Source organism: Natator depressus, chromosome 3, assembly GCF_965152275.1.
Source record: "Natator depressus isolate rNatDep1 chromosome 3, rNatDep2.hap1, whole genome shotgun sequence".
NCBI classification, from domain to species: domain Eukaryota; kingdom Metazoa; phylum Chordata; order Testudines; family Cheloniidae; genus Natator; species Natator depressus.
This window is the reverse complement of record NC_134236.1, coordinates 70,305,633-70,332,030: the sequence shown is the minus strand read 5'-3', so window position 1 is coordinate 70,332,030 and position 26,398 is coordinate 70,305,633. Positions and strand designations below refer to the sequence as shown.

General features: G+C 40.5%; 1 protein-coding gene across 1 annotated transcript in view; it reads left to right on the top strand.

Annotated features, from left to right (window-relative positions):
- MDN1 (midasin AAA ATPase 1) overlaps positions 1-26,398 on the top strand; it is a 164,727-nt gene that overhangs the window by 9,381 nt on the left and 128,948 nt on the right. The window contains exons 2-10 of the mRNA XM_074948112.1: positions 5,108-5,334; positions 7,027-7,251; positions 9,965-10,072; positions 10,171-10,363; positions 12,274-12,486; positions 14,540-14,671; positions 16,206-16,309; positions 18,620-18,734; positions 22,345-22,538. Of these exons, the coding sequence (XP_074804213.1) occupies positions 5,108-5,334; positions 7,027-7,251; positions 9,965-10,072; positions 10,171-10,363; positions 12,274-12,486; positions 14,540-14,671; positions 16,206-16,309; positions 18,620-18,734; positions 22,345-22,538 (1,511 nt within the window). The remainder of the gene's footprint in view (positions 1-5,107; positions 5,335-7,026; positions 7,252-9,964; positions 10,073-10,170; positions 10,364-12,273; positions 12,487-14,539; positions 14,672-16,205; positions 16,310-18,619; positions 18,735-22,344; positions 22,539-26,398) is intronic.

Below are 26,398 nucleotides of genomic sequence, written 5' to 3'. Positions count from 1 at the left end.
GGGGCTGCGGGAAGCGATGCTGGCCAAGGGATGTGCTGGCCGCCCTTCCTGGCCCGCCAGGGGCTTTTCCCTGAACAAGCGGCGGCCCTAGTTTGAGAACCACTGCTCTATAGGTTTGTCTTGATTAGGAAATGTGGTTGAGCCAAGGCCAGGCTTAGGCTATGTCTACACTACTCACCTTACAGCTGTACCGCTGCAGCTACACCGCTGTAAAGTCTCCTGGGTAGCCGCTGTGTGCTGGTGGGGGAGAACTCTCTTGCCAGCATAATTAAACCACTCCCAATGAGTGGCGGTAGGTATGTTGACAAAAGAGCATCTACCACCGACATAGCGCTGTCCATACTGACACATTTGTTGGTGAAACTTATGTTGGTCTGGAGGGTGTTTTTTTCACACCCCTGACTGACAAAAGTGCTAGTGGAGACAAAGCCTTAGTTGACACATGCTAGCTAAGCCTGACCTCTTCCATAGGTATGTAGGTTACCACCTCAGCTTATTTTATCTGTCTTGAGCTTAGAACGTGACGAGCTAAAGATGTTACCCTATATCTACATGAGGAAAAAGGTCAATATCAGTCCAGCTTAGCGTAGGTTGGCTAACTTAATTTAAACTCATCGTCTTCCTACTGTAACTCTAAGGGTAAGTCTAGACTATAGTTTGTGCTTCCATTTTAACTTGAGTTAAATGATCATCAGTTAATTTAAAACAGCATATTTTTAAATGCTAACCTAGACACTCCACAGATGTTTGTTTCAGAACACAAATGTTTAAACCAAACCACACACATCTGTGGAGTGTCTCCGATCATCTTGGCAAATATCAAATGGTGGACCTATCTTCCATGAATGTATCTAATTCTTTTTTGAACCCAGTTGTACTTTTGACCTTCAGTATGTCCCTTGGCAATGAGCTCCACAAGTTGACTACATTGAGTGAAGAAGTACTTGCTTATGTTTGTTTTTAAACCTGCTACCTATTCTGTCATCAGGTGACCCCTATTTCTTTTGTTATGTGAAGGGGTAAATAATACTTCCCTATTCACTTTCTGCAAACCATTCATGATTTTGTAGATCTCTAACATATCCTCTCTTAGTCGTCTCTTTTCTAAGATGAACAGTCCCAATCTTTTTAATGGGTTTCAGAGTAGCCGCCGTGTTAGTCTGTATTCGCAAAAAGAAAAGGAGTACTTGTGGCACCTTAGAGACTAACCAATTTATTTGAGCATAAGCTTTCATGAGCTACAGCTCACTTCATCGGATGCATTCAGTGGAGAAAAAAAATATATATTTTTTTAATTTCTACTTGAATGGAATTTGTTCCATACCCCTAATAGTTTTTGCTGCTCTTTTCAGCATCTTTTCAAATTCTACTATATCTTTTTTTGAAATGGGGGCCATCAGAACTGCATGTATTATTCAGTGTGTGGGTGTACCATCGATTTATGTAGAGGGATTATGATATTTTCTGTCTTCTTATCAATCTCTTTCCTGTTAGCTTTTATGACTGAAGCTGCACATTGAGCAGATGTTTTCAAAGACCTACCCACAGTGACTCCAAGATCTTTCTTGAGTGGTAACCGCTAGTTTAGACCCTGTGGTTCTGTATGTATAGTTGGGATTATGCTTTCCAATATGAATTGCTTTGCACTTATCGACAATGAATTTCATTGATCATTTTGTCATCCACTCAGCCTGTTCAGTGAGATCCCTTTGTAACACTTTGCAGTCTGCTTTGGACTTCACTATCTTGAGTAATTTTGTGTTGTCTGTAAATTTTGCCACCTCACTGTTCACCCCCTTTTCCAGATCATTTATGAATAGGATGAACAGTACAGTCCCAGGACCGATCCTTCTGGGACCCTGCTATTGATCTTTCTCCACTGTGAAAACTGACTATTTATTCCTATCCTTTGTTTCCTGTCTTTTGACCTGTTGTTGATTCATGAGAGGGCCTTCGCTCTTATTCCGTGACTGCTTAGTTTGCTTAAGAGCTTTTGGTGAGGGACCCGGGGTGGATTTGATTTACATCAAATTGATTTAAATCACTAGTCAGGAAGACTCAATTTAATCATGGATTTCTACATAAACGTGCATTCTTGTTGGTTGGTATAACCTTAATACATATTCTTCACAACTCAGAGATAGATGTAGGTTTCATTTTCAGAAGGTACACCCTATACATTTTTAAATTATTTATTTTGAAAACTTTTCAGGTTAGTTTTACAGGTATATCAGAAAATGAATGATTGTTTGGTTATTTCATTTACCAAAGGTAACTGAAGCAGATATTTATGAAGTCATTGGGAGGTGAACTATCTCCAGTTCATTAGGTTAATCATTAATATTTGGAAGATTTTCTTGCCATGCTGTATTAGGAGGAGAACATCGCCAGACAGACATTTAAATTGTTTTATTTAACTAAAACAACAATGTTATGTATTCTGGATTTTTTTCTTCAACAGCAAACATATAATATTTTAACAAAACAAGCATATGAATTTTTGAATGTAGTTAAACATTCAAATTTTTTAAAATCAGGTTTGGTTTTGTTAACATTGTTTTTAACTAAAATAGTTAAATGAAATATTTTTTTAAAAAAACAGAAATTAAATCGACTATGTCAGCCAGGTCAACATGAGAAACTTAAAATATTTGCTTCTGCAGCTAACTCAGTTGTCCTCACCTTCGTTTTCCTGTTTGTTCATAATCTGGAAAAGAAAAACAAGCTTTCCTGCTTTTTCAGGTCCCAAACGATTTCTCAATTTGGAATGAATTCGTCCAAAGGAAGAAAATATTCTTTCTACACCGTCAGAAGAAGCTACTGCTGTTAAAAATTAGATTATCACTTCAACAGTCTCTGAATCCAAGTGCTTAAGTGACTTCCACCAGTTCACTGGTGTGACTTTCTTTAAAACATCATCAGCAAACATATTTCCTGAATGGTTCACCCTTAGCTCTGAAGTTTATTATAGTTGGCATTATTGAGGGATGATTGCTGGATGTCCATGTCATAGCTAACTCCTCTTCTTCAGCAGTTAAGGTTTGACCCTGGTACCGAGTATTGAGAATATTTGCAAGAAAATGAGCTGGAGACAGTGCTTGTCCTATTCATTTTTTTTTAATACTTGTAATTTAACTCTGTCATTGCATATTTCTCTTTTTAAGATCTCACTCAGTTCCTTCCAATTTTCAACAGTGTCAGCAATAAAACAGCTGTTTCCCTGCATTTTGTTCAAGGCTACAGAAATAGGCTTCAGGGTACTCGGCATATGTTCAACATTTCTCTTAAGCCCAATGTTGAGAACTTTGGCTGCTACCATGGAGGCCCTGGACTTTATTCTCTTAGCTGGCAGCCTAAATTTTACCTCGTTGCCTGTAGAACCAAAGGACTGTCTCAGAAACAAAATAAGCACCCCTGTTAGCTGTCTTATTGGAGTAGCTAAGGATTGAGTAGACTTGGAGACTAAATTACTCTTTCACCCTAGATGTGACCCCTCCATGCCGGCATTGAGGTATGTGAGTGGTATAGGGAAATTAAGCTGGTGCTGTTTGTGTATTGCCTGACTTATAAAGCCTCAGCTTCTCATCTTCCACAAGTGATAAAATTAATACCCAATTTGCCTGCTTGGCTTTGTGTATTTTCATTGTTACCTTTTGATTTTACTATGCAGACTCATCTCTATACTGATCTATATTGTCTTCGTACAACTTATCAATTGTTACAGCAGTTAAAAATAATAGAATAGTTTTGCTACTCAAAATCGGGCACCTGTTTTAAATTCTGTAATGAACAGACTCTTCCATGTCCCTGATGAACATAAAACAATTGGTTCAAACCACCTATAAAATAAAAATAATAGACTCTTAGCTGGTGTCAGAGAAAAGTATGTTGTCTCTGGGTTTATTCTCTTCTGAGAGCTGAGAGGAAGTGAGGGAAACTCAGTGTTCAGTTTCACAAGAACAAAACTAATGGTAAATGAGGAGCTGGTCAAGACAATTTATGTTGTTTGGAGCGAGGGGTAAGAATGTTGTATGAATGTATTTATACTGCTTTATGTTTTGCTACACAGAACCTTGAACAAGAAGGGAGATAAGTTTCCACAAGAACTGTTTTATGACTGGGAGATAATAGCAGTAGGCTGCAAAACAAAGACTTGAGAAAAGACTAGTTGTTTTTTTACATAAAGAGAATGGGAATGAACTGGTGTTGATAGTTAATCTGGGTCTTATTTGTTCTCTTTTGCAGAATTTGTGATGCATTTTCTTGTATAAATGGTCCCTTGGACATGACAGATGAAAATATTTTTCAAAACTGCAAATAAAAAATTCCTTCTCTCAGAAGTGTTGTGTACCTTAAACACTATCAGAAACGTGGAAAGAAAGTCATTTATAGCATGACTGATTTAAGGTTTGGTGTCTTAAAAAGAAATAGTAAACAGGCATGTAACCCGAGGTTGTAATGGTGTTTCTTTATAACTGCTATAAATGCTTTTCAGACTGTGTAGTGGACTACACTCCTTACTGATTTCCAGTGACAGTGGTGTGACTGCAGAGGGTGCCCTGAAGTACAAGTATTTATGTATATATAGATTATCAGTGGCGGAGCCCAGGTTCTGGAATGGGATTCAGGGGGAGTAAATGACATACGATTGGCTATTGGTGGGCAGCCCTGCACTCACCCAGCAGTGGCAGCTCCTGTCCCATAGCGTTGGGTCTGGCTCCCCACTCTCAATGTTGCAAGTTGGCACATGGGATCTTAGAGCCATTTAGTTTTGTCCCTGGCTCTCTGTTCCATTATGATGCTCTCCAGCCTGGTGTGAAAATTTGTGTCGTTATACCTCCTTTTGCCAGTTGATTGAAAAGGCACCACACACATTTCTAAAGGCTGCTGTGGGGAATAAGGGAAGTTGGCCTCCTATTCTTCCCCACCTCCTATTACCTCTGCCATTGCTACTTATCTGATGTGCTGCCTGATTTCTGTTTAAAATTTCTGGTTGAGTCTTAAACTGACTGGTGACGTAAGTAGCTGAAACGTGATTTCGAATGATAACTCATTTTTGATGTGATCGTGACTGTTAATTGTCCTTTTCCACTTTCTTCTCCTCCAGATCTGGACTCGGCAGGATCGCCAGTGTATTCTCAATGCCTTAGCACAGTTATTAGTGGATAAAGAATGTACTCTACTGATTGGTCGTCAGTTTCGACCAATCCTGCTGGATTTACTGGAAAGAAATGCAGAAGCCATTAATGCTGGTGGCCAGATCAACCACGATCTGCATGAAAGGCTTTGTGTAGCAATGAGCAAGCTCATTGGTGACCACCCTGATGTGCTTCCGTAAGTGATGTGATGTCTGCTTGTGTGATGTTTGAACTTGTTCGCTGTATACTAGGTAGTGCTGACTGGTCAGTAGATGGCTCTTCTGGCTATGGGAGAACGGGTATTTTCATATATTTTTATTGCCTTGTTAATGGACATTTCTTGAATTGAAACTCTGACTGAGAAAACCCAAGCTTTTAAGTTAAAGGACATGTTTAAATGAATGTCTGGCAATGTCTAACATGATATGCATCTTTTTCAATGATTGAAATAAAATAGAAAAATGTCTGGCGTGCATGGTAGAGAGTTATGTGAAAATTATTCATTGGCTAAAATTTTCAAAACTATGCATCTAAAATTAGGCTCCTAAATCCAAATTTGACCTAAATAAAAGTGGTCAGTACTGGTTCAGCAAATTGGAATTAACCCTCTCTTGACAAGATCTTAACACTGGTTAGTGGAAATGGTGCTGACCACTGTTTGTCCTTGTAATCTGTATAATCAGCACTAGTCAGTTAAACTGACTGTTGACAAATGACTGCTAACATGGTTGTTTGCAGTGTGGTGGTAGTAGTAAGTGGTGGTCTCGGGTTACAGTAGAATCCCATAGTTACGAACACTTCGGGAATGTAGGTTGTTCATAATTCTGGAATGTTGGTAACTCTGAACAAAACATTATGGTTGTTTCTTTCAAAAGTTTACAACTGAACATTGACTTAATACAGCCTTGAACTATGCAGAAGAAAAATGCTGCTTTCTCTTTATTTTTTTAGTAGTTGACATTTAACACAGCACTGTACTCTATTGTCTGTCTGTCTGTCTGTCTGATTGTGTACTTGAGGTTCCAGATGAGGTGTGTGGTTGACCGTTCAGTTCATACTCTGGTGTTTGTGACTCTGAGGTTCTACTGTATTAGAGAGACAAGGTGGGTGAGATAATATCTTTTTTTATTGAACCAACTTCTGTTGGTGAGAAAAAACAAACTTTTGAGCTACAAGAACTCTTCTTCGGGTCTGGGAAGGGGAGTCAAGGCTGGTCTACACTGGAAACTTACACCAGCATAGCTACATCTGTCAGGTGTGTGAAAAATCTACCCCCCTGAGAGATGTAGCTATGCTGACCTAACCCCCTGTGCAGACAGTGATAGGTGGATGGAAGAAGTCTTCCTTTGACCTAGCTACCGTCTCTTGGGGAGGTGGATTAACTACAGCGATGGGAGAATCCCTCCTGTTTCTGTGGTAAGTGTCTACACTGAAGCGCTACAGCAGCGCATATGTGTCTCTCTAACGTTTTAAGTGTGTGTATATATAGGCTTCAGAGTGTCATAGATAAATATAAGATGGAACAGATACAAGGTGGAATATGTTAACTACTTATGCTAAACAGTCTATTCCACCCTGTGTTTAGCTGTGATGCTCTGAGTACCTTTCCCAGCCTTGAAGAAGAGCTCTGTTGGTGAAACAAATTTTCAGGCTACGCAGAAGTTGGTTCAGTAAAGGATATTACATCACCCACCTTGTCTCAGATAAAATGGTACTATTTCCAATTGTAAACAAGGCTTCACTTTACATTTGGTTTGCATTGTATAGTACCAACAATTACTGTTTCAGGACTTTTGTGGATTAGAATTCTTTTGTAGATTTTTTTCTGTGCTATTACCTGGATGTACACGTTTGCCTATTGTAATCTCTCCACCTATCTCTCTCTAAGGTTTGCTCTCAGATATTTTAAGGATGCATCACCAGTGTTCCAAAGACTCTTCCTGGAAAGTTCTGATGCAAACACAGTCCGATATGGGCGCAGACGGATGAAGTTACGGGATCTCATGGAGGCTGCATACCTATTCCTCCAACAAGAGCAGTCTGTATTCCGGGAATTGTGGGACTGGAGTGTGTGTGTTCCGCTGCTAAGGAGTCATGATACTTTGGTCCGCTGGTAAGTTTAAATGCAAAAATCTTTTCCATTCATGGACAAATGTTCTGAATTTCTCCTAGCAGCCTTCACTTTTAAGGGGAAAGATGAGAGTAACCTTCAGCAATACCAGACAAAGAATGCGCCACTGCTGGGGGAATTCTGCACCACTGCACAATGCAGAATTTGCCCAGAAATCCATGTTTCCCCTACAGAATTGGGGCTGCTGGCTGTCACTAGGGGCTGCTGGACTCTGCAGAGCCCAGCTCGCAGCGGGGTTGAAGGCTCTGCACACTCTGACTTCCCAGCTTGGTCTCATTCTCCTGGGAATGGGAGAGGTCCTGGGAGACCCAGCTCTGGCCAGTGGTGAGGAAGGGCAGGGCCACACCGCAATACATCCCCCAGTGGGACAGTAAAGAATCTAGGGGGAGTAAAGGCACTGGAGGTGGAGGTTTGTGGGGCTCGGGGGTGCCCCGTGGCTGGGCTCTGGGGGAAAGAGGATGTGGGCTGGGGTGGGGGGGTGCCCAGTGGCTGGGTTTTGGGGAGAGGGGGATACGAATGTCTGGGCTGGGGGGTGCCCAGCAGCTGAGCACTGGGCTGCAGGGAATGCAGGTGTCTTGGTCCTGGGGGCCCCCACCACACCCCTCCCCCCCCTCCCCCAACTGGAACTGGTTGTCGTAGGACAGGGTAGTCAATAGGTGGACCATGGGCCAAATCCGGACCACCAGACGCTTTTGAATGGACCCCAAAATCTTTTTATTTACTTATTATTGTTATTATTTTTTTACTTATTTACTCTGGTGTCTGGACCTTGACTAGACCTTGACCAAGAAATTTGGACTTTGACAAAAAATAATTGACTACCCCTGTCGTAGGACTTTCTTTCACTCTCTTCTCCTGGGGGAACTTCTTTTTTTTTTGGTGTTTTCTGTATTGTTGACAGGTATTTTGAAATAAATTACCAAAATATTTCAAACTGGAGTGATTGTGTTGTTTTGACAACTAAAATATGCAGAATTTAAAAATATTGTGTGCAGAATTTTTTATTTTTTTTGGCCCAGAATTCCCCTAGGAGTAATGTGTTAAATTGGGGTTCAGATTTCATACATGTCTACCAATGTCTCCTAAGAAAAAGGTCTTAAGTTTCAGTTAAAATAAAAACTGTAAACATTTAAAAACATTAAAGTTTTTACTGCAAAATGGAGGGAAAAACCCCCCACCCACCTACCTAACTTTCTAAATTATGATAAAGCACATAAAAGACAGCTCCTCTAAGCCTGGTGCATCACCCAGAATAGAAAGTACACTCAGTGGGTGATGCACCAGGCTTAGAGAGCTGTCGTTTGTGTGCTTGTACTCCTGCCTCAGTTCCTTTTCCTTCTGATGGCACTGCTGTTCAATAACCCAGAGCTGCCACTTTTTCCAACGAGTGCTTGTAGATCATCTTGTTCTGGCTTGAATTTCTGAGCTGTGCCTGCACATGCTCCTCACACCAGAGCCCAAGGAGATCCGTGAGCTCTCTTTGGGTCCAGGAAGATACACAAAACATTTATAGCACCTTTTGCTAAGATCCAAAATGATCTGAAAGGTTGGGAGCTTGCTTACAATGGTGGTAGTTCACAGATGGGGTCTGTATGGGTTTCAATAGCTCTTCATCATGACTTCTGGTCAAACTGACTCCTGGGCAATGGAGTAAAGAAAGGTTAACTGTCTCGATTTTTAAAAATACACCAGTACTCTAAATTCACTTGACAGTAAGGCATGAGATAAGGTTATCATTTTAGAGTTACTGGTTCATTTACCGGAGTAGATTTATATGGCTTTTTTACAGTAATTTTGGAAGGGAGAAACTAGCTGACTTTAAATTTTGTGCTGAGCCACTCTTCTTCTGGGGGCTTTCCTCTTTCAGCCTCACTGCACATTGATGGTGGTCAGAAAATGAGAACTGACTAAACCTGATGAAAAATGTATTTGCCTGTCAGATTTTGTACTAAACATTTTTTAAGTTATATATTCATTATTTGAAGAGGCAGCTGTATCGAGTAGTGAAGTCAAAAGATTTGAAGTGGTTTTAGGATTCTGTTGGCACTGAGCCTTGAGCTAATGTCTTGATCTGTTGATACTATGGTCAATCTAACTGCTGAATTAGAGGAAAGCCAGATCTTCTAAGAAGCCAGATTCTCCATTTAAGGTGAAGATATCCAAGAGATGCTTCTATTTAAAAAGTGCACCTATTATTGTGTTTGCCGCAATATACCCTACTTATAGAAAGGCTTGTTACATTGCGAGGCACATTGTTTCAATATGTCAAGACTTGAGTCAGTTTTCTCTAGAGAAATATTTCAGATTATTATACTGTAAATAAAGACACTTAAAGAGCATTCACTGAAATGAGGCAATAAAATATGAAACAGGACACAGCAAATCATTTTAAAATGGTACTACACTTTTGCCTTGGGTAGCAAACTTTTATAGCTTACAATACAAAATTCATTGCCTCTATCAGTTATATGCCAAAAGGTGAGTCTTTTTTCTATTAAGAGTCGGACGACACATTCTTGATCTATAGCCCAGCTGTAGCTATGGGGAGGCCAAGTCTTTCTCTCTACCGACCCCTCTGGGGGAAAAAGATGTACAAGATTCTTCTTCTAAAATTTTGTGTCTTTGTTTATGAATCAGAAAAATAGGTTTCTGAAGAATCTTTTGAAACCTATTTTGTTCAAAATGTTCTTTGCAGGTACACTTCAAATTGCCTTGCTTTGGTTACATGTATGAATGATGAGCACAAATTATCTTTCCTTAAGAAGATCTTCAATCCAGATGAATTAATACGTTTCAGACTAAAGTAAGATGCATTTTCACATTGAATACATTGCATGATTAAGTATATTTGGTGTAAATTACATCCAACTGCAATAATGAATGTGGATACTAATTTGACAGGCAACTGGAAGAATCACAGATGTGGAATGTGGAGAGAGCCCTTGTTTTGGCCAATCCAGACACCTCTCTTTGGCACAGAGAGAAAGGGCTGCAGTACACACAAGGAGACATCATATCAGGTGACCTCTCTGCAAATGTAATAGCAGTATGTGGAGTTGTGCTACCAAGGCAACAACTTGTGCCTAAAGAACAGGTAGGTACAGCCTTAATTGTCTCCTAATTATTAAAATGTGAATGCTAAGAATTGACGTACATTGGTTAATTTCTTAAGTGAGGTTGAATGTATGTAGTACTGGTGGCAAATTTTATTTCACGCTGTGCCATTCACTAAGGCACTGTGAAGTGGAATGTTGGTACTTCAGAGAAGCTGTGTGTTGGAATGAAGCAGTGTAAGGGTTAACACGGCGATTTGTTCGGTTTCTACATATCAGCTCTTGTAAACTGGCTCTGAGAGAATGTTCAGCAGCTACTTTTCCAACTCTGTATAGTATCTCCTTGCCAAATCCAGAGGCTTTCTCAAGAACATGGAGTCATGGCCTAGCCAGCAAGGGGGTCCGAAACAGTCATTTGTACCTTCATGGAAATGTTTTTTATGCCATATGAGTTTATACCCTCTCTTTGCCAGCAGTTGCTCCCCAAAATAAGACATTCTTTAACATTTATTTTTTAAATAAATTAAAACTTACTCTGTGGAGGCTGCCACTTTCCTACTAATAGGCAGGAAAAGAAAACAAATAGGAAAATATTTCTACACTTACATTGATAGGAAAGGCACTGGACTCTGCACATTTTGGATAGGTTTTAATATGCATATTTTAAACGTGTTCACCTAAACAGTTTTTTAAAAACGTTTATTTCTTTTTGTAAACTGTTAAGGCAAATGAAGTAAAGATTGACAAACTGAGAAGCATGTCCATGTTCTGCAGAAAGGATCTGCCTCTAACCTGTTCTCCCCATTCCCACCTTCTGTACTTCCTGTAGCTTCAGCCAGTACTCTCAGACTAGACCACTCCCCAGACCACCTTTCTTGCTTTCACTCTAACCTGACCTCAACTCCTGACTCTGTTCAGCCTTAGCACAAGTTGTTTAATCTAAAAGCACTGACCTGGAGAAGTGTGTGGAGAGCATCCGTTTTTCAGCACTTCTCAAACAGTGTGGGAATCAAGGAGACAGGATTTTCAACTTCTGAATTTCCTGGACTCTGACTAGTAATAAAATTACAAGCAAAATAAAACTGTATTGACCATTTACCAATTCTTGTAAGTAATTGAAACTTGTTTAAAATAGGAGTTCAAAATACTAGGCTCTTCATATTTTCAATGAAGGATAAGTTTGATTTTCTGTTCTAGCTTCTCTCTCCTTGCATGTCAGGAAAATGGCAATTTCTGTGGAATAAACTGAAGTTTTCACATCTGTAGAAAAGTTAAGATATGTTAAGAATGTGTTGATTCATTTTACACCCTGATTGTAAAATATAACTTCCCTTTAAAAAGTCTAAATGCACTAAAATAATCTGAGTAAGAGATGATGTATAATATTTAGTATATTTTTGTTAATGTTCGTACATCAGTGAGTTTAGTGGCTCCACATTGTTGTCTATGCAAATATGAATAGATTCAGCACTTTAATCTCATGAGTAATGTTATCAGTAAACAACTGCTGTTGGATTATGGTAAGGCTTTATTCTGAAATAGGGAGCTGCTCTAATGACTTAATTTGCTGTATACATCAAATGATTTTTTTTTAATAGGTAAATCTGATAAACATTGGTGGAACATTAAAATAATCACTCTACCATTATGGCATCTGTAGTCTGACTGTTTTCTGAGAGCAAATTATCTCATGCATACACTTTATAAATTGTATATTTTTATTGTAGGTTTTTGGTGGATTGAATCTGTATTTTAATACTAACCATTAAGTATTGTTTGTTCAATCTGCATTCTCAATGACCCATTATATCATTTGGAATAAGCTCCTAGTAAGAGCTATATAGCTGGCATTTTCTAGTATTCAGACTCATTTTTATGAATGCTGCACTGTGCACAACTCATCTATGAATAAACACTTCAGTATGGTAACTTAAGTTCTCTACCCTAACAGGAAAGTACCATTAAGCATTTTGTGCTGGTTGAATCTACCTGCATGAATCTTCAAAACCTTGCAATGGCAGTAGCTTTCCAGAATCCTGTATTATTAGAGGGACCAATAGGATGTGGCAAAACTTCTTTAATTGAGTATTTAGCAGTCATTACAGGAAGAATGAAGCCCCCTCATATTCTGAAAGTTCAACTTGGAGATCAGACAGACAGTAAGGTAATGGAAAAATATTCCTGCTATTGGGGGAAGGGTAAACTTATTTATGCTTGACACTCAAAACCCCATCCTTATACATGGATTTACATTACTTGAGTTTTGAAATGTGAAGTATTGATCTGCAGCAAGTCCAAATTCCTAATGGGAATTGAAGAATTTGAAAATGAGAAACTTCAAGATATGGGCTTAGTAAGCTTTAAATTCTTCACAAAAACTGCATCACATCAATTCTTTTTTTTTTTTTTTTATTTTAAAGTTACTACATTTTTTAAGACTTGTGTATATGAGAGAGCTGCTCTGATTAATTAAAGGGGTGATTTTAAAATGATTTAGTAACTGGTGTAAAAGGCTGCATGGACACTCTTATTTCAGTTTTATACCAGGCTTTTTTCTGTTTACCTTAAGACACTTGAAAGCAGGTTTAAGTTACATTGAAACAAGTTACTTTTAAACTGATGAATGTGTACACAGGGTTTGCACTAGTGTAACTGTATAGATTTTAAAACTGTTTTAAGTTAAACTGGTGCAGCTCTGTCATGTAGACAAGGCCCTAGTGAAAATTTCACACTTCAGATATTTCATGCATATTCTAGTGAGTTTGAGCTGATGCATTTTCTGGCTTTACACTGTGGCTGGGAGGGCACTAAGAATTTCATTTAACTTTGTTAAACACCTACAGTTTTGTGAGCAGGCTAATATTCACAAACAATGTTGACTTTGGGGATTTTGTTGCCAGATGCAGCAGCCTATACCGCTTATATGGAAGAGCTAGTCCTTTTCATCGAGTCTTTGAAATATTTAGAATGGTAGAAATAAAACTGCCTCTCAGAGCTTAGTTGTAAGATCACCATTTCAGGAAAGTGTGATGGGACTGGAAATAAATAGCAAAGTATAAAGGTTAAAAAAAAAATTAAATATATAACTGAACTATCCAAGAAATGCTTAGAAGAGGAGTGTATCTTTATGGCACCGATGAAGTGAGCTGTAGCTCACGAAAGCTTATGCTCAGATAAATTTGTTAGTCTCTAAGGTGCCACAAGTACTCCTTTTCTTTTTGTGGATACAGACTAACATGGCTGCTACTTTGAAAAGAATTTCTAGTGTGTTTCTAGAAAGAGCTTTTTATTTTAAAATGCATCTTATTTTTGCTTTATATATTTGACTATATTCCAGTTTAATTGTTTCTCCTATATAGTTTGGTATTCTTTGTTGTGGGTTTTTCACACAGGGATGGGGAGGTAGAAAACATTTTTAGAAGTAGGAAAATATGGATGTGAAACTGCAGTCTGTTGGGGTATCCAGGGACAGGTGGAATACTGTCTGTTTTATTTTTTTTAAATGGGCTGCATTTCAAGTTGGTAATCTCCCTTTTACGATAAAACTTGTGTTTAATAAAGATACGGAAGACCCTAGCTATGAGTGGATGCATTTAGCTGTTGTAAATTATTTCTAAAACTTCATTTTTTTTTCTATTTTATAAGTACCTTGAATAGTAACTTCATGTTTCATCTTGATGTAAAAGGCACAAAGAGTTGGGATGTGTTACATTAGCGGGATGTCAGATCAAGCCATGGAAAGTAATTGATTTAATAAAAATTGTGTATATACTCCTGACATTTCCAGTGTTAACTACTTTTCCTAAGAAGGCTGAGTCTAGCTATAGATCACTTTGGATTGTAGCTAATATCTGTTAAGAGAATAATAGGAGTGTTTCAAGAATGCTCTTGCTTACATTTTTCTTTGAACACTAAAATTAGTGTCATACTGAAAAAAACTATCTGAGGATGGTGTTGATATTTATAGAGCCATGCAAATCTATGGATACCTGCTTTATATCCGCAGATATCTGCGGGCCATTTTTGTGGATCAGCTGCGGATACAAATTTTGTATCCGCACAGAGCTCTAGAGACATTGCATCCACACAGGGCTCTAGGCAGGCTATGTGTATGACTTACATACTGGGGTTAGATATATTATGTAAGTTATTTGAGTTTATCAAGACATATAATAAACCAGTTTTTATTTATTTCTAACTTTTTTTTTTTTTTACAGACATTATTGGGTATGTATCGTTGTACAGATGTGCCAGGGGAGTTTGTATGGCAGCCTGGAACCTTGACACAAGCTGTCACCAAAGGGCACTGGATTCTGCTGGAGGATATTGACTATGCTCCTCTGGATGTGGTATGCAATTTACTTTCTCCTATAGGCAACATTGTAAAATAAATGGGTGATGGCATACTGATAGTTGGTTTTAAAGGCTAATGCCCAATCAGCGGTAGTGTGTTGACACCTTGGATCTGTTGAGTTGGGGCGGAGGGTGGAAGGGGGAGGAGAGGGGGGGAAAAAATGATCATTAAGTAAGTAATCTGAATTGACCAATTGGTACATTCATTCTTTTTCACTCACCTCTCCTTGCCCCAGCTGAGACAGTGTGAAAGATTATACCATATTATGCTCTGGAACAAGTACTGTGACATTTATCTTAATTGATTCCTAATAGTCAGTTATAGAACTAGTGTTCATTAGAGAGAGCTTTTCCTTATACAGTGACTGGAATTCTACACTGCCTTCTACAAAGAGGTATCTCATATAAATATTATATTGGACGTTCTGCAAAAATTCAAATTCTTTCTTGCATCCAGTTATTTTTTCATAGCTTTATAAAGAATCCTTTATGGCACTAACTCTGCTGCCAGTTTTACTTTTATTGGGATGCAGACTTTCAAACCATAGGGACCCTATAACAAAGCCAATATATAGCCTCCTTATGAATTTAGGTCTTAAGCAATTTTATGGGGCTACTTGAAATATTCTGAAGTGTCTTATTTTAAAAGGTAAATTACAGTTTAATGTAGACTGGATTTTTTATGATCTCTGTATTTTTACTTTATAATTCCGTGCTTTTCTATAAACACCTTCTCTATATTTGAGTGTTTTACCACTAGAGGGTTGTATGCTTCCTCACTTTTGTAGGCTGAGCTTATTATATGCACCAGACTCCTTGCATCCTGCCATCCCCTCTGCCGCCCCCAAACCCCACCCCAGCAAGCTTCTTGTATGGCAGTTTCCTCGTAACCCCAGCCCTTCCTCCAACCTGTTATTTCTTTTCTTTCTGTTTGGGATGTAAGTCATTCGGGGAATCAACATTTTATACTCTATTGGGGTGATGGGCAGAGTTGGGATGGGGGGATATTTTTGTGATAGAAGGTACGGATGGCTGCCATAAACAAGGTCTTTGATTTAGAGAGACACTTTCGTTGGCCAATTGAAAAGAGGAGGTTTCAAACATGCAAGGGTGAAACTACCTTTTAGTCTATTGGGCTATCAAAAGGCAAGATTTCTGACTTGTGTAATGCAGTGTAAAAATTGGGATACCACAGTGGTCAGGGTGAAGAAAGATGAAAAGGAAAATGCTGATGGTCATTTTTCTATTAAAATGTGAATGCCAGCAGAAAGAGTGTAGTAATGTACTCTTACTATGGAACTTGCTGCTGAGTGATGTTAACTGGGACTGTTCAATCCTTGTCAGTGTCACTTAGACACACGTGCCTATGAGAGGAACTGCTGTTTCTGGCTGACTGGCATATTAAGGTAGCTCAGTATAAGTGGGCTGGTGACTCATGAAAGAAATGCAGTCTGCGTGGTTGAGCTTCTCCCAAAAGAAGTAGGAGTATTGCTTTTTGTTTCCAAGGTAGGAGTTCTTTCTCTTTTTCAGATCTCTGTGCTGATTCCTCTTCTGGAAAATGAAGAATTACTGATTCCTGGTCGTGGAGACTGTTTAAAAGTGGCTCCTGGATTCCAATTCTTTGCAACCAGAAGGTAGGCATGTAAGGTAAAATGAACATGAACGTTAATTGGCTGCTTTTAAGCTGAAGGCAACAAGAGTAAGGAATTCAGACCAACATAAAGTTCAGACGGCTAGAATGCGATACATAGACTTTATTAGTCATAAAACATGTAAAAGAAATGCATTAAATATCGAACAGCCTTGCAGTAGGACTGGATTTATACTGTAGCATCTTATGCAACCATTACTTCAGCAAGATTGAAGGCTTTGTAGGTTAAAAATAAGAAAGTCAACAAATATTCAGATTGGATGGTCCTTCATTTTCCTTTTTGGAGAGTTTTTGGCTCAGAATGATATGTTCTGATTTTCATGTTGTTAAAACTAATATGTAAAATATTTGATTCTCACATTTTTGTAGTGCTTATGAAAGTTGGAAGAATACCGAAGTATATATAGTGCATCATTTAAAAGAATATTGTTGAGCAACATTTTTGCTACACTTTTCAAAACTTAAACAACTTTTTCCTACTGCTTATGTTTTTGCTCCTTCGAGAAAACATTTTCTTCCTGTTGATCATTGTTCAAGCTACGATTTAGTCACGGGTATTTTTACTAAAAGTCATAGGTCACAAGCAATAAAGAAAAATTCATGGCCCCTGACCTGTCCATGGCTTTTACTAAAAATACCCCTGACTAAATTCTGGGGGCTCTGGCCGCTCTGTGACTGCTGCTTGGGTGGTCCCCAGGGCCAGTCACACTGGCTGTTGCTCGGGCGGTCCCTGGGGCCGCCCCAGCAGCAGCTGATGTGGCTGGCCCCGGAGCTACTCCAGAAGCGGCTGATGTGGCTGTCCCTGGGGCCACCAGAGCAGCTAGCCTCTGAGTCAGCTGCTTGGGTGGCCCTGAGGTCAGCCACGCTGGCCTCTGCAGAAGTCACGGAGCCTTAATCATTGTTTGTTATTTGCGAGCTTAACCCAATGTGCATATGTCTTGATATAGTAGAATTGTAAGCTCTGTTGATGCTACTCTGGTGCTTCACACCTCTTTCGCGGAGCTGTGTCAAAGTATTATTGGGACAGTTTCTAAATAGTCATGAGTGGGTTTCGTTTTATTTAAATTGAAGGAGTGAATTTAAAAAAACAAGGATAGAATTTCAAGATGTGTAAGTAAAAGGCTGATAATCAGTTGTATGCACAGGACTGCTGCCATGGCAGGCATGGCCTGGGCTTTGAGGGTGTGGGAGGTGTCTTAATGTGCAGCAGTAGGTTTTGCTGGTGCGACCTCCTGCTGCTATGGGAAGTTCAGATGGTGAGTTCAGAGAAAACTCTGTCAGGGAATTGAGTCAGGTGAGAAGATCCATGGGCAGCTCCTTGGTCATCCTAACACTGCTGCAAAGGAAAGGGGGAAAACAGGGCAAAAATGAGGGATGTCTGGCAAGGAAGAAGGAGCAAAACAGGAAGCGGTAAAGATGGGGAGCAGTGAAAACTGGAGTAACAAGGGCGGAGAGAGTGACAAGAAAACTGAGACCAAGATGGGGCAAGAAACAACTAGTGACAGTAATACAGTGGCAAACAAGAAGGGATCGGAGGACAAGGGCAGTGCCCTTTCTTGTATATGTGAAATGTGATCTCTGCAACAGGAAATACCCATCCTCCTCTGCTGAAACTCTCACTGATGCTATGTCTGAAGGAGCTCTTATGGATATTGGATATCTATGGATATTGAGGTCTGGAGCCATGGGGAAGAGCAATGTCCTCCCAGGCACTGTCTTGTCCAGACCTGACAGACTTTGCAGTTCACAGTTATAATTTCCCCTGGTCCACCTCTGCAGCTGCCTTGAGCCTAGTCAGTGAAAGCACGGATCCTGCAGGAGCAATGGGAGTCAGCACAGAACTCGGAGTTAGGACAGATGCAGCAGCTATGTGTGTGGAGTTGAGAACTGGAGAGGATCTGGGAAGTGAGGAGACATAACTCCCCTCCTCATTCCGTAACTCCCCTAGATAGGGCAGCAAACTTGGTAAGGGAAATCTCCAGGGTAGTTTGCTGCTGCTCTGACTCTCTCCCTTCTGCATGTTTCTCTGTGGGAATAGGCAGTTTGGGCCAAAAGGAGAAATATACACCAGTAAGGGGTGGGTAATATGGAAAAGAGACAGGATGACATGCAGCTTCTGCTATGGACCCTAGAAGCTTTGTGCATTCAGATTAGACCAAGACAAATGTGCTAAACTTACTAGTTCTTTGAGGCATTGGAATAGTCCTGTGGTAGAATATGGAATTTTAAATTCTTCAGTTAAACTATATGTAATATGCTATATGACTCCATTGGGTGTGTTTGTTTAATTTAGAGTCTTCAGCTGTGGTGGTGGTTGGTACCGACAACAAAACAGCCATGCTACTCTTCTGGACAAGTATTGGACCAAAATTCGGATGGATAACATGAATAAAGCAGAACTCAAAGAGGTAGGTGGAGTAATGTCATTATAGAGCACCGGACGTTGTTCCAGAGTTAAGGTTTACAACAGAGATTCCATAATAAGCCTGATTCTTGTTTTTTTTGTTCAAAATCCACAAAATAGTCATATTGGCTTCAAAATGGATAGGTTAGATCTGGGGCAAAGGAATACTTATTCTACAAAGCTTGGAAGTGAATCAGAGAGAGATTTTGGGCAACCTCAAAATAGAACAGTTCAGCACAATTCTTAACATCTCTAGGGAATGTCTATTTTGGTTGAGCTTAGTATAGTACATCAAATGACTGCTGGAGAAGAAAGCTTCCATTTAAAAAGTAATTCTCTAGCCCTTTTCTTTGCAGGTATAGACCTCAAAGTGCAATCTGAGTGTGAAGAAGGCTTGTCAATGGGAGGAAGACTTTTTTGGTTCTTTTTGTGCCCCTCCCTCCCGGCCCCCAATCAAAAGACTTGAGGGGAATTTTAACCCTTCTAATTCTCATGGAGGTGTGGAAGGGATCCACAAGCCTCTTAGGGTACGTTTACGCTGCAGTTAAACATCCATGGTTGGCCCATGTCAGCTGATTCAGGCTTGCAGGGCTGTAAAATTGTGGTGCAGGCATTTGGATTCGGGCTGGAGCCCAGGTTCTGGGACCCTCCCCATTGCGTTTCACAACATGACCTGGGGTTATGCCCTAATTTATCTCTAACTTGCCTCTGAATTGTCTCACTTCACTTGACCCATCTTCTACCAGGCCTCACTTGACTTTTGTCAAGCCTGGTTTTAGGAAACAGATTTTTGGGCCTAGAGTAGATTCCGTTTGTTAGCAACCTCTTGGTTGCCAGCAAAAAGTTGCTATTGTCCAACAATTGCCAATAAGCAGAAAGTAGCTTTCTGAGGCAGCAGCCAGGGAAGGAAATGCTGGGATGTGCCTTCCCTGGGTGCAGCCCACAAACCTGCTTGCGGGCAGACAGCAACAAGGAAGGGGGCATCAGCCCGAATACCAGGGTTTTCCAGGGGATAGGTGTACTGGGAGCCCATGGAGCTGCACGGTACCTCTCTCTGCACCCTTTGGCTCAGCATGTCCCAGCACTTTCTTCCCTATATGGAGTGCCCTCACAGGGTGCAGTCGGGAGAGTGCAGGTACTGGGAGAGGTACCATGCAGCTCTGGAATCTGGGCTGCAGCTGCTTCCTCCCACTCTGCCTACAGCCTCCTCTCCCAGCCCACAGCCTGTTATCTCCTGTGTGGTCCCTGTGTGCAGGTTTGCAAGCTGCCATCCCAGAAGGAAGCTCTGGGACCAGCTGAGCACCAGCCACAGGCACATTTGCACCGCTGCAGCCAGGGAAGGCAGGTCTCAGCACTTGCTTCCCTACCTGCAGCTCTGCAAACCTGCATGCAGAGTGTGCTCGGCCCATCCCAGTGCTTCCTTGTGGGGCTGCATCCCTACAAACTTGCCTGAAGGTGGATCCTTTTTTCTCAAAAATACGGCTAATAAGCAGCGTGCTGTTGCCAATATTCAAACCCCATTTACATTAAAATCAATCGGACGGGATTGGTTCCTGGCAAAACATTGTTATTAACTGGAAGTTGTTAATATCCAAGTTGCTATTAAGCAGAATCTACTGTACTTACATTTCAACACAGTTCTGTATAACCTAAGCAAGCACCATAGAATCATAGAACTGAAAGGGACCTCGAGAGGTCATCCCCTGCACTCAAGTCCAGTCCCCTGCACTCAAGGCAGGACTAAGTATTATCTAGACCACCCCTGACAGATGTTTGTCCAACCTGCTCTTAAAAATCCCCAATGATGGAGATTCCACAGCCTCCTTAGGCAATTTATTTCAGTGCTTAACCACTTTAACAGTTTAGAAGTTTTTCCTAATGTCCAACCTAAACCTCCCTTGCTGCAATTTTAGCCCATTGCTTCTTGTCCTATCCTCAGAGGTTAAGAAGAACAATTTTTCTCCCTCCTCCTTGTAACAATCTTTTATGCACTTGAAAACTGTTATGTCCCCTCTCAATCTTCTCTTCTCCAGACTGAACAAACCCAATTTTTTCAATCTTCCCTCATAGGTCATGTTTTCTAGACCTTTTAATAATTTTTGTTGCTTTTCTCTGGACTTTCTCCAATTTGTCTACATCTTTCCTGAAATGTGGCGCCCAGAACTGGACACAATGCTCCAGTTGAGGCCTAATCACCATGGAGTAGAGCGGAAGAATTATTTCTCGTGTCTTGCTTACCATATTCCTGCTAATACATCCCAGAAGTATGTTTGCTTTTTTTTTGCAACAGCGTTACACTGTTGACTCATATTTAGCTTGTGATCCACTATGAGCCCCAGATCCCTTTCCGCAGTACTCCTTCCTAGGTAGTCATTTCCCATTTTGTATGTGTGCAACTGATTGTTCCTTCCTAAGTGAAGTACTTTGCATTTGTCCTTATTGAATTTCATCCTATTTACTTAAGATCATTTCTCCAGTTTTTCCAGATCATTTTGAGTTTTAATTCTATCGTCCAAAGCAGTTGCAACCCCTCCCAGCTTGGTATCATCTGCAGATTTTATAAGTATACTCTCTATGCCATTATCTAAATCATTGATGAAGATATTGAACAGAACCGGAACCAGAACAGATCCCTGCGGGACCCCACTCGTTATGCCCTTCCAGCATGACTGAACCACTGATTGATTACTCTCTGGGAACAATTTTCCAACCAGTTATGCACCCATCTTATAGTAGCTCCATCTAGGTTGTATTTCCCTAGTTTGTTTATGAGAAGGTCATTCGAGACAGCATCAAAAGCCTTACTAAAGTCAAGATATACCACATCTACCCCTTCCCCCCCAATCCACAAGGCTTGTTACCCTGTCAAAGAAAGCTATCAGGTTGGTTTGACACAATGTGTTCTTGACAAATCCATGCTGAATGTTATTTATCACCTTATTATCTTCTAGGTGTTTGCAAATTGATTGCTTAATTATTTGCTCCATTATCTTTCTGTTACAGAAGTTAAGCTGACTGGTCTGTAATTCCCCAGGTTGTCCTTATTTCCCATTTTATAGATGGGCACTGTATTTGCCCTTTTCCAGTCTTCTGGAATGTCTCCTGTCTTCCATGACTTTTCAAAGATAACTGCTAATGGCTCAGATATCTCCTCAGTCAGCTCCTTGAGTATTCTAGGATACATTTCATCAGGCCCATGTGATTTGAAGACATCTAACTTGTCTAAGTAATTTTTGACTTGTTCTTTCCCTATTTTAGACTCTGATCCTACCTCATTTTCACTGGCATTCACTATGTTAGACATCCAATCGCCACCAACCTTGGTGAAAACCAAAACAAAGGAGTCATTAAGCACCTCTGCCATTTCCACATGTTCTGTTGTTTTCTTTCCCCCCTCGTTGAGTAACGGGCCTACTCTGTCTTTGGTCTTCCTCTTGCTTCATCATTTTTATAGGCTACAAAAGTACTTAGCTTCTTTTTAAGACTGGATCCCCCCTTACTAGTCTTTGTAACTTGGCCTCTTGGGGAGTGATTATCTGAGTATATCCTAATAAAACTTGCATGACCAGTAGTTGGCTTCTGAGTTTATACAGATTGCAATTTCTGTTTCTCAGATTCTTCAGGGCAGATACCCCAACCTTGCTGCTGTGACTGATCATCTACTAGACATTTATATTCAGCTGACTGGAGACAAGCATCAAACAACAGAAATCAGTTTTCCTGCCTGTGAGCAGGGAGTGGAAGATACATCAGAACTGAGAAAAGAAAACAAAAGGCCAAATCTGGAGGGAAGAGAACTATCTCTGAGGTAGGTTTGTCCCTTACACATTTATTCAGAGAATATTTAGCCAGCGAGTGAAAGTTTACAGTAAACCTTGGCTTGGTTTGTGGTTTTTTCCTTGGGGAAAAACAATTAACATTATGAAACATAAGTTAAAAAATTAATAGTCTTGGAAAATTCTGTCATTCTTTTGTTTGTTTTAAAGTCATTTTTAATGCTTCGTAGCCCTCTGGAACTCTGAATCCGAAGGATGTAGAACTTCACTTTGTTGTGTAGTGTGGAATATAACTACTATGCAAGACTGACTGCATAATTTTGATTAAATGTAAAATGTCCTGAATGATTTGAACATCTTGGGATCAAGGGGTCAGAAATAAGAATTTAATATAAAGCCATAGGGATATTTCTCAATGCCTTTTTTAGCCAAATGTATAAGGTCTAGTACAGGGGTGGGCAAACTTTTTGGCCCGAGGGCCACATTGGGGTTACAAAACTCTATGGAAGGCGGGGTAGAGAAGGCTGTGCCTCTCCAAACAGCCTGGCCCCGACCCATATCCGCCCTCTCCCACTTCCCATCCCCTGACTGCTCCCCTCAGAACCACTGACCCTTTCAACCCCCCTGCTCCTTGTCCCCTGACTGCCCCCTCCTGGGACCCCCCGCTCCTAACCGCCCCCCTGGGACCCCACCCCCTATCCAACCCCCCCTGCTCCCTGTCCCCTGACTGCCCCGACCCCTATCCACACCCCTGCCCCCTGACAGGCCCCCCAGGACTTCCACGCCTTTCCAGCCCGCCCCAGAACCTCTGCCCCATCCAACCATCTCCTGACAGTACCCCCAGGACTCCCACACCTATCCAACTGCCCCCCATCCCCGACTGCCCCCGGCACCTCTGGTCCCCTTACCATGGCGCTCAGAGCATTATATCTGGCAGCCGTGCCGCCCAGCCGGAGCCAGACATGCTGCTGCACTGCCCTGCAGGAGCGTGCAGCCCACTGGCCAGAGTGCTGCCCGCGTGGCGCTGTAGCTACGGGGAACAGCAGGGGAGGGGCTGGGGGCTAGCCTCCCCAGTGGGGAGCTCAAGGACTGGGCAGGATGGGCCCACGGGCCGGATGTGGCCTGCGGGCCGTTGTTGCCCACCTCTGGTCTAGTAGGTAAGATTTGCTAATTACTACTAAAACTTCTTGTTGAAAGGGGACACAAATGAGATTAAGGGGTAACTAATGAATATTTTTTCAGCTGTATTCTTTATCTGCACATGAGATTAGTGCATCTTGGTGTTAAGCAATTGTTTATGGCATTCTAATCTATAGTTTGCTCAAAGAAGCCAATCCTGTAGCATACAATTATTTTATGGCTTTTTGTGTCATAAGAACAGCCTTAGTGAGTCAGACCAATGGTTCATCTAGCTCAGTATCCTGTCTTCTGACAATGGCCAATGCCAGGTGCTTCAGAGGGAATGAATAGAACAGGCAGTCATCAAGTAATCCCTCCCCTGTTGTCCACTTCCAGCTCTGGCAAACAGAGGGTAGGGACACTCAGAGCATAGGGTTGCATCCCTGACCATCCTGGCTAATAGCCATTGATGGACCTATCCATGAACTTATCTAGTTCTTTTTTGAACCCTGTTATAGTTTTATCCTTCACAGCATCCCCTGGCAATGAGTTGACTGTGCATTGTGTGAAGAAGTACTTCCCTTTGTTTGTTTTAAACCTGCTCCCTATTAATTTCATTTGGTGACCCCCTCGTTCTTCTGTTATGTGAAGGGGTAAATAACACTTCCTTATTCACTTTCTCCACACCAGTCATGATTTTATAGACCACTATCATATCCCCTCTTAGTTGTTTCTTTTCCAAATTTGAAAATTCCAGTCTTTTTAATCTCTCCTGACATGGAAGCTGTTCCATACCCCTAATTATGTTTTTTTGCCCTTTTCTATGCCTTTTCCATTTCTGATATATCTTTTTTAAGATGGAGGAACCACATCTGCGCACAGTATTTAAGGTGTGGCCTACCATGGATTTATATAGAGACATTATAATATTTTCTTTCTTATTATCTATCCCTTTCCTAATGGTCCCTAACATTCTGGTCACTTTTTTGACTGCCACTGTGCGTTGAGCAAATGTTTTTGGAGAACTATCCAAAATGACTCCAAGATCTCTTTCTTGGGTGGTAACAGCTAATTTAGACCCCATGATTTTGTATGCATAGTTGAAATTTCCAAAATGCATTACTTTGCATATATCAACATTGAATTTTATCTGCCATTTTATTGTTCAGTCACCCAGTTTTGTGAGATCCCTTCGTGAGATCTTTGCAGTCTGCTTTGGACTTAACTATCTTGAGTAATTTTGTATCATCTTCAGATTTTGCCACCTCACTGTTTACCCCCTTTTCCAGATCATTTATAAATATTTTGATCAGCACTGGTTCTAGTACAGACCCCTGGGGACACCGCTATTTACCTCTCTCCATTGCAAAAATTAACCATTTATTTCTACCCTTTGTTTCTTTTCTTTTAAACGGTTACTGATCCATGAGCGAGCCTTCCCTCTTATTCCATGACTGCTTAGTTTGCTTAAGAACCTTTGGTGAGGGACCTTGTCAAAGGCTTTCTGAAAGTCTTAAATACATTAAATCCACTCAACCCTCTTTGTCCGCATGTTTGTTGACTCCCTCGAAGAATTCTGATAGATTGTTGAGGCATAATTTCCCTTTACAAAAGCCATGTTGACTCTTCCCCAACAAATTGTATTCATCTGTGTTTCTGATAATTCTGTTCTTTATTATAGTTTCAACTAATTTGCCTCTTACTGAGTTAGGCTTACTGGCCTTTAATAGCCAGAATCGCCTTAAAAAATTGGCGTCACATTAGCTGTCCTCCAGTCATCTGCTACAGAAGCTGATTTAAATGATAGATTACATACCACAGTTAGTAGTTCTGCAGTTTCATATATGAGTTCCTTCAGAACTCTCGTGTGAATACCATCTGGTCCTGGTGACTTATTACTGTTTATCAATTTGCTCCAAAACCTCCTCTAATGACACCTCAATCTGGGACAGTTCATCAGATTTGTCATCTTAAAAAGAATGGCTCAGGTTTGGGAATCTCCCTCACATCCTCTGTAGTGAAGACTGATGCAAAGAATTAATTCAGTTTTTCTCCAATGGCCTTATCTTCCTGGAGCACTCCTTTAGCACTCCATCATCCAGTTGCCCCACTGATTGTTTAGAAGGCTTCCTGCTTCTGATGTACACTTTTTTTTTTATGTTAGTATTTGAGTCTTTGGCTAGTTGTTCTTCAAATTCTTTTCTGGCCTGTCTAATGATGACAAAATGCAGAGTGGATTGTTGGATTTTCCTCTTTCTTCTCACATCAAGCACCAAAGATAGTTGTACTGAGTTATATAATCAGTATTATTTCATGAAACAATATGCAAATACTAGATATATGGTAGTGCAGAGTAGCCTTGGAGTGTGATAGAAATGGCCTTTATTAAAAACATAGCCATTTGCGCACTTAATATTAGTCATGAACTTTGTCATCAGAAACATGTTTGCTTTATTCTGAAGTTCAAAAGGAATGAGGTTTTGGCAAGCAACTTGAGCTTTGAAAAGATTTTCCTTATAAATTACTCAATTACAAAAGCAAGCTTTTTGTAATAACTTTGTTTATCTAGAATTGTTAATGTGGTATGTATGTCTGGCTGTTTCTGATAGTTTGCTAGTACTTTGCCAAAATAGACATTGTGGCTCTTTAAGTACAGTAGAACTGCACAGCTACAAAAACCGAAGTTATGAACTGACCAGTAAACCACAGGCCTCATTTGGAACTGACAATATGCAATCAGGCAGCAGCAGAGACCAAAAAAAAGAAAGAAAGA